Source organism: Sorex fumeus, unplaced genomic scaffold (genome assembly GCF_029834395.1).
Source record: "Sorex fumeus unplaced genomic scaffold, SorFum_2.1 ptg000061l, whole genome shotgun sequence".
Taxonomy (NCBI): Eukaryota; Metazoa; Chordata; class Mammalia; order Eulipotyphla; family Soricidae; genus Sorex; species Sorex fumeus.
In genome coordinates this window covers 14,840,121-14,848,705 of record NW_026606118.1, presented here as the reverse complement: position 1 = coordinate 14,848,705, position 8,585 = coordinate 14,840,121, and the positions used below count along the sequence as shown (strand labels likewise).

The following is an 8,585-nucleotide window of genomic DNA, read 5'->3' as shown; positions in this document are numbered from 1 at the left end:
TCAGGAATCACTCCTGGTCATGCTGAAGGGACCATATGGGATACTACTGATCGAACTCAGGTGGGCCTTGTGCAAGGCAAACCCTTACCTCTGTACTATCACTCCACAACCCCCCCCCCCCCCCCCGCCGGCCTTTTTAAAACCCAGTTGGCATATTCTACATTGTGATATACTTAAGGTAAAGCTTACCTTTACTCCACAGATATATTTCCTACTCAGTTTTACTAGTTTTGTTTAGGGGCCAGTCCCAGTTGGTCTCTAGTCTGGGCTCCTAGGGTTATTTTTTTGTTTTTTGGCTACACACAGAGGTCCTCATGGATGACTCCTGGTGGTGCTCCAGAACTGTACAGTGCCTGGGTTGAAACCAGGATTGGCTACATCTAAGTCAAGCACCTTAACCACTGTGCTCTCTCATCAACCCCATCCCAGGGAGTTTGCAGTGTGGGGCTAAGTACGGAACCCAGTTTACCATATGCAAAACATGCGCTCCAGCCCTTTGAGCTTTCAGCCCCGATTGAAATTTTTTTTCTGCTACCCATCACTGTAAAAAAGCCCAAGCAAATGACTTGCTTCATTTCCTGCCCAGAGGGTCACAGTGAGGCTTTGTGGTGTGGAACGTGAAGCTTACAATTAACGGCTGGACAGTAGCTCCATGCCAGACACCTTCTCAGGCCCCCAATGACCTGTCTGTGCCTTCTCTTTCCTCCTATGAGAGGGTCCTCCTGACTAGTTGCTGAGTGAAGGACTGATTCACTTTGCCTCTGGGCTTTAATAAGGAATCGCAACCCTGGGAAGCTGTTATCTCCATTTTAGTGAATAATTGCAATTTAGGGTGATCCTAAAGTCACTCAAGGAGTTTTCTCAGTTTCCTCAGTTCACTTTCGTCAGTTTCTAAATTGTTACAATTACCTCTTCAGTTAGTTACCAGGTGGGGTGTGCTGTCTTTTTTTCATTCATGAAGCATCACCTTGTAAATTTTTTGTCTGCTGGATCATACCTGGCAGTGCTCGGGGCTTATTCCTGGTTCTACACTCAGGGATCACTGCTAATGGGGGTCAGGGACTATATGGAGTGCCAGGGTAGAACCCAGTTCAGCAGTGTGCAAGGCAAGTACCCTCGCTGCTGTACTATCTCTCCCAGTCCCCTTAAGAGATTTCTTGAGGTTGGGGGTATGGTGCTGCCAGCAGGTCAATCTGTACCTGTGAGGCGAGTTTATCAGCAGCCTGATGGCACCTTCAGACTTCCAGATACCCTAAAATTGCTGCTGTGCCTTTGGCCAGACCCCAAAAACTTGGGGAAAAGTTTACCAAGAAAGTAAACAAACAAAAGTTAGGTATGTGGGAGATACAACCCACAAACCACCTCCGGCTCAGCTATATAATTGGAAGCATGGCCTCTCTGGTTCCTGATCGAACTGCTTAACAGCCATGATCCCAGAGATTCAGAAAGAAATCTCAAAACCCAACGGCTTTTGGCAGAAATGCATCCAGTCCCTGCAGTAGGTTATAGGCACTGGACCAACCCCGGTGGGAATAGGTTTCATGCCTTGGCCTGTTCCCCCTAGTGGCCCAGTGGCTGCCATCCTCCAGAGACCACTGGACAGTCAGGTTTGGGCCCGCAGTGACGAGACATGTGGGGCTTCACGGGATGAGGGTGGAGCCGGCCCTTTCCTCCCCGTCCCGAGACCCCGAGATGCTGCCCACGAATGGCCTTTCTGGCTCCTGATCAAGCTGCTCAACGGCCATAATCCCAGAGACTCAGAAACAAATCTTGAAACCCAGCGGCTTTTGGCAGAAATGCATCCGGACCGCGCAGTAGGTTACTGTCGCCTGGCCACCCCAGGGGGGAAAGGGTGCTGTCCCTCTGCCTGTTCGGCTTGGTGGCTGCCATCTGCCAGAGGCCATTAGTCAGGTTTGGGTCCGCAGTGACGAGACGTGGTGCCTCACGGGATGGGTGTGGAGCCGGCACTTTCCCCCCAACCCCAATGAGACCCCGAGTCGCCGCCAATGAATAGCCTCTCTGGCTCCTGATCAAGCCATTAAATGGCCATGATCCCAGAGACTCAGAAACAAATCTTGAAACCCAGTGGCTTTTGGCAGAAATGCATCCAGTCCCTGCAGTAAGGTTACTGGCGCTGGGCCACCCCAAGTGAAAATAGGTTTCGTGCCTTGGCCTGTTCCCCCTAGTGGCCCAGTGGCCACCATCCTCCAGAGGCCACTGGACAGTCAGGTTTGGGCCCACAGCAACAAGACATGTGGGGCCTCACGGGATGGTGGTGGAGCCGGCCCTTTCCTCCCTGCCCCAACGAGACCCCAAGTCCCCGTCCACGAACGCCTGGCCTCTCTGGCTCCTGATCAAGCTGCTTAATGGCCATGATCCAAGAGACTCAGGAACAAATCTCGGCCACTACTGCAGCCACGCAATATCATATATTATTCATAACCAGCAACAGAAAACAAATTGTCTACTGTTGCCTTTTCAGCAGATCTGAGTGTTGGGGTAAAATCCAAAATAATAATGGTGGGTTTGGTGTCAAAATACTGAATGTAATCAAAGTAGAAAGAGAGTGATGTGGAAATCATTTGCCCCCTTAAGTAGGGGGAGGGTGTGGGATGGGGATATCCTGGGGTTTTTGGGGGTGGAGAATGGGCACTGGTGAAGGTACTTTCATTGTATGACCGAGACTTAGACCCAAAAGCTTTGTAACTGCTCTCATGGTAATTCAATAAACAAAATTATAAAAAATGAAAAAAAAAAGTGGAGTTCATGCCCAATTCAATCAGCTAATAAGTGGCTGAATAAATAGCAGTACTCCTACATTAAAAAAAAAAAAAAGATTTCTTGAGGAGAATTACAAAGAGGAGCTTGATGCCAAAGTGGGGCGCAGACTTTGCAGGGGGCACAGCTAGCCTGCCCCTCGCTTCCCAGTGAACATAGCTATGTTCCTAGGGAACATAGCAAGACACCCACTCCTTTCTTGCAAGTTTTTCTATTTTTACAAGTAATCATAAATTGTGTACCTTTATTTCATGTATTAACTTATATGAAACGATTGTGGTTAATTCCATTAGATTAAAGTGAGCAGCGCAGGCACAGAAATATGCCTACCTGTAGCTGGAGAGACCACGCCAGGTCTAGGTTTGATCCTGGCCCCGTATGCTCCCCTTCTCGCCACATACCAGTATCCCTGGGTGTGGCCTCCAAACCAACAGGAGAACACAAACCCAGCAGTACCAACTTGCTTAGAATGCATCTCTTTCTGTAGGAGAATAAATTCAGGCATGGTTGTATGAAAAGTCTCTAAAGTTCTAAGAAAAGAAAAGCAGCAGCTGCCTGCCACAGGGAGTCATTCTAGGCACAGGTTGTGCTGCGTTTTATTTTATAAAAGTACCAACTTGGGGGCCTGGAGAGATAGCACAGCGGGTAGGGCGTTTGCCTTGCATGTGGCCGACCGGGGTTCGATTCCCAGCATCCCATATGGTCCCCTGAGCACCACCAGGAGTAACTCCTGAGTGCAGAGCCAGGAGGAACCCCTGTGCATCGCCAGGTGTGACCCAAAAAGAAAAAAAAAGTACCAACTTGTATGGAAAATGTTGGGAGAATTCAAATCATCTACTGGCGCCCAAGGAGCTAAAGGCAGTCTACTTACTCCTGAGAAGGAACAGCGGCTGCAGATGGTGGAAAAGATGTTACACACCCAAGTCCACAAGAAGGCTTCAATGCTAAGTACCGGAGCTTGTGTTGGGACTTCTGTGGTGAGTGCAACAGAGGTAAGGTAATGCATGCAAAAATGAAACAATATGCTTGCAGCTTTAAAAACAAAAAGTCACCTTTATTCAGAATCATAAGGTTTCTCTTTTTAAAAATCTTACCATTATGAAAGTTTAAAAAAATATAGCACTCAGTGCAATGAAAAACTACATTTAATTATTCAAACACTTAAGGCAGGTTTCCCACTGCTTACATGTGAGAATTAACATGATCCAAACTCAAATATCCATTTCTCGTATCTTTCAATGTCTGCAGCGGATACTGACTTGGAAACCTTTTTTAAAGCCATTTCGAAATCCTCCATAGTTGTAGGCATGTGCATTTCTTCTCTTGAAAGATTTCGAATTTCCTCAGGGGTCAAACCTTCAATACGTCTTCTCATCGCCATCAAGGATGCATCCCTAAGTTTTGAGTTGGAGAGAGGGGGATATATATATATAAATATATATATGTGTATATACATATACACATACACACACACACACACAAATATTGCCACACTCGAGCGATTCTTAGGGGTTACTCCTGACTGCACTCAGGAATGAGTCCTGGTGGAGCTTGGACGACCATGTGGTACCAGGGAGATCGATCCAGGTGGGCTGTGTGCAACACAAGCACCCTCCCCATCATACAGCTGCTCCAGCCTCAGTACTACTTATTTAAATCAGTGGTCTTCAACTACTGGTCCATGGCTAGTGCCAGTCTGCAAGTCCTGAAAGGTTGAGAACCACTGGTGTCCACCACTCTGGTTTTAACTGCCAGTGCCAGGAGTGACAATCCTGAGCACAGAGTCTGGAGTAACTCCTAAGCACCACAGAGTGTCCCAAAAACTAATACTGATACTGTACCTTCTGATGTTCAAGTACAGGAGAATTACAAGGAAACTACAGTTGAATTGCATTATAGGTATCCAGGGAAATACGGGGCCGGAGCGACAGTACAGCCGTGAGGACATTTGCCTTGCATGAAGCTAACCCAGGTTTGATCCTCAGCATCCTCTGAGCACCATCAGGAGTTAATTCCTGAGCAGAGCCAAGAGTAACTCCTGAGCATCACTGGGTGTGGTCCTAACCACACCCCCCCCCCAAAAAAAATAAGCATCACAGATAAAAAGGAAAGCATGTCAGCAAGAAAAATAACTTTTTGGGGAGTGGGGAAGGTAGTATGGGGCCACACTCAGCCGGTCTCAGCGTTTATCCTGGCTCTGTCTCAGGAGTCACTTCTGAAAGTGCTCATGGGACCCCATATGTGGTGCCAGGGATTGAAACAGGGTCAGCCCCAGGGTCTGCAAGTCAATTGCTTTACATCTGTACCGTCCACTGAAAAATGAACTATTTAAACCATTTTCTATATAGAGAAGAAATACCAAATGACCAAATAAGATAGTGTCTCCCCCTTCTCTATCTAGTGCCTCACTTTCTTTTTTTGGGGTTATATTGTGTTTTCGTTGTTGTTTGGGCCACACCTAGCAGTGCTCAGAGGTAACTCCTGGCTCTGTACTCAGGCATCACTCCTGGTGGGCTAGGAATACCAGGGAATATGGAATACCAGGAATTGAACCCGGGTCAGTTGCATGCAAGGCAAGTGCCCTAGCTGCTGTTACCTAGTGCCTGACTGTTGCAAGGAGAGTGACATACCTCTTTCCCTTTCATCAAGTTGCATCCTTAATAGCAGCCACCATTTATACAAGGGACAATAACTCACAGGTCCTGTATCATTAACCCTTCAAATAACCCTGTAAGGTATGCTTCCTGTATCGATGAGGAAACCAGTGCAGGCAAGCACCTTGCCAATGAGTCGGTCTTCAGATTAGGCAGAGACGGAGGGATAGCACAATGGGTAAAGTACTTGCCTTGCATGCAGCCATTTTTATTCCCAACACCCCACACGGTCCCCCAGCCCCAGAAGCCATCATTAAATATACAGCCAAGAGTAAGCCTGACCAGAGACAGGTATGACCCAATCTCACCCACTAATCCTACTCCCCCCTCCCCCCAGGAAAAAAACTCAGGACAAAAGCCACTGAAATCAGCTGCACTGATGCCAGTTCACACTCTTAACCCAAAGTGAAGCTTCACTCTCCTCTCCCTGTCACATCAATCCACTTCGTGATTTCCTATATATAAGACAGTGTACTGAACAAAGGCACTAACACTTCTTTAAAGTCCAAGACTGATTTTTTTTTTCATTTCATATCAATTCTACTGTTAGTGTCTAAAAAACTGGCAGCTTTCAAATGAGCTGTAGACTCTTCCATGACATGCAAGATATCCAAGTGGCTTACCAGCAACTGTCAATACAAATTTAATACCAGAACTTGTGACTCACTATAGACTATAGGGCTTTCTCTCTAGTTCAGCATCAAAACCTTGTACTAGGGCCAGAGAGTACCGAGGCTAAGGTACCCGCCTCACATATATATAGACAACCCAGGTTTGATCCTGGTACCACATCTGGTTCCCTAAGCACTGCTAGGTATGGCCCCAAATCCATCTTTCTCCCCCCCCCAAAAAACAGCTTAATAGAAGTTCCATCTATCTGTGCTTCCAGAATAATTCATACCTGCACACGTTGGTAATGTCTGCACCTGAATAGCCTTCCATATTTTCTGCTATCTTGGCGAGGTCAACATCATCAGCCAGTTCCAGTTCACGAAGACTTATCCGTAACAGCTCCTCTCTGCCCTTGGCTAATGACAGAAACAAATTTAAGCCTTCAACAACGAAAAGAATTTTATTTATTCTCAATCATGGCTTATGTGAGAAACTGCCTTTTCATTCTTGGAATGCATTTACCTGAAAATGGAAGGCCATTTTTCATCAAATTTTAAACCTTCCAGTAACAAAAGCTTCTGGGCCCTCTATGTAGCCAAACAAGGAAAGACAATCCATGTTTGTTGCTTAAATATGGTTCACACCAAATTTTAAAGTAAAACCTGAGCTTTCTGACAAGATTCAAATGGAGATACCTGATGGTAATGGAATATAGATTCTTTTTTCAAGACGTCGTCTTAAAGCCTCATCAATATCCCAGGGAAAATTAGTAGCTGCAAGTACCATGACCATTTTGGAAGGGTCGTCATTCTCAGAAGCACCTCCAACACCTGAAAAAAGGGTGAGAGAGTAAATAACTACTAAATTGGATTACGTGAAAAGAAGCTCAGCTACAAAATAAATATTTGACACAATCAACAAAGGAATATAATCCTTAAATTCCTGTAAGCCTCTTCTGACCTTAAGTGAATATACAATGTGAATTTGGTGACCGAGTGAATTTTTGCATTATGTAAAAAAGCATGAGTCATGGGTGAGAGAGAATAAAGGGGTTAAAGTGCCTGCCTTGTATCGGTGACTATAGTCTAATCCTGGCACTAGAATGGCCCCGTGAGCATGGCCAGGAGCGACCCTCCTGGTACTCAGTAGAGAGTCGCCCCAGCACTGCAGATGGCCAAACCTCTCCATACAGACATACCGTCCATCTGAACCAGCAGCTCGGCTTTCACCCTTCTGCTTGCTTCATGCTCTTCAGATGTCCCTCTGCGACTACAAATGGAATCGATCTCATCAATAAATATAGTGGCTGGAGAATAAAATCGGGCCTACGAGAAAGAAAAAAATAATGCAAATGCAATATCAGATTTTTACTTCTCTTAAAATAATCTAGAAAACAGTTGAGGATCCTGTTACATTGTGCTTTTCCCAACACAGGGAAGATGGACAGAACTGGAACAGCCTGAGTATAGTTCCTAACTCATCAGGTGTTTAAATATTGGCAGCTTTGGGTCCAATCAATACTGTATTTTATGATATTTTATGAGTGTTATGTAGAAATGTAACACTATCGATGGAGCAACAGCACAGTGGGGAGGGCGTTTGCCTTGCACACGGCCGACCCGAGTTCGATTCCCCCATCCCTCTCAGAGAGCCTGGCAAGCTTCTGAGAGTATCCTGCCCACACTGAAGAGCCTGGCAAGCTCCCCGTGGCGTACATATTTGATGTGCCAAAAACAGTAACAACAAGTCTCACAATGGAGACATTACTGGTGCCCGCTCGAGCAAATCAATGAACAATGGGAGGACAGTGCTACAGTGCTATGTATAAACACAGGATTATAACACAAAATAATATGCATGCTATGAAATAAAAATATGATAGTCACTGAGAAGTCAGACAGATACTGCAGGGGTCAAGGTACAAGTCCTGCATGCAGCTGACACTCATTCTAGGAACCACACGACCCAACCCCCCGCTCCCCACCCCCCCACAAACTCTTGAGTACCACTGAATGTGGCCAAAAACCAAAACCAAAAATAGGGGGCGGAAAGACAGCACAGGGTTCAAGCGCATGTCTGGCAGACAGCAGCTCCAGCTTGCTTTCTACCATCGGGCGTCACCCAGCATCAGCAGGTGCAGCCCGGATGGATAATCCTGGTCTCACAGGGCCTGAGCACTGGGAGGGACCATGGGGCAACCTGAGCACTGCTTGAGAGGCCCAACAGGAAAAAAAAAAATCACACATTGGTAAGTGCCATCACAATCTAGGAAACACTGGATAGCGAGAGAGCTCAACAGCTGAGCACAAGCTTTGCATGTAAAGGGACAACAGCCGAGTACCACCAGGCAGCCCACAACCCAGACACAACAAAATACTTTCAGCTTTTGATAGGTTAGAAACATGATCCCAGAGTGTCTACAGAAATGGCTCATCCTCTGGAGTTTGAACAGAATCAAGAAGAAATTCAAGTCCCTCAAGTTTGCGCAAGGTCCCTGTTTCAAGAGAAGAACCGTCATATTCTGGCACAATGTCATTCTGC

General features: G+C 46.3%; 1 protein-coding gene across 2 annotated transcripts in view; it reads right to left on the bottom strand.

Annotated features, from left to right (window-relative positions):
• Positions 1-8,585, bottom strand: part of KATNA1 (katanin catalytic subunit A1) — a 32,931-nt gene that overhangs the window by 3,145 nt on the left and 21,201 nt on the right. Inside the window, exons 8-11 of one of the 2 annotated variants that reach the window (XM_056126025.1) lie at positions 7,243-7,369; positions 6,740-6,874; positions 6,334-6,460; positions 3,965-4,172 (exon numbers count right to left, since the gene is read on the bottom strand). In XM_056126025.1, the coding sequence (XP_055982000.1) occupies positions 3,974-4,172; positions 6,334-6,460; positions 6,740-6,874; positions 7,243-7,369 (588 nt within the window). In that variant the 3' untranslated portion in view covers positions 3,965-3,973. Of the gene's footprint in view, positions 1-3,795; positions 4,173-6,333; positions 6,461-6,739; positions 6,875-7,242; positions 7,370-8,585 lie in introns of those variants that run through there. The other variant, XM_056126024.1, reaches the window with a different exon arrangement.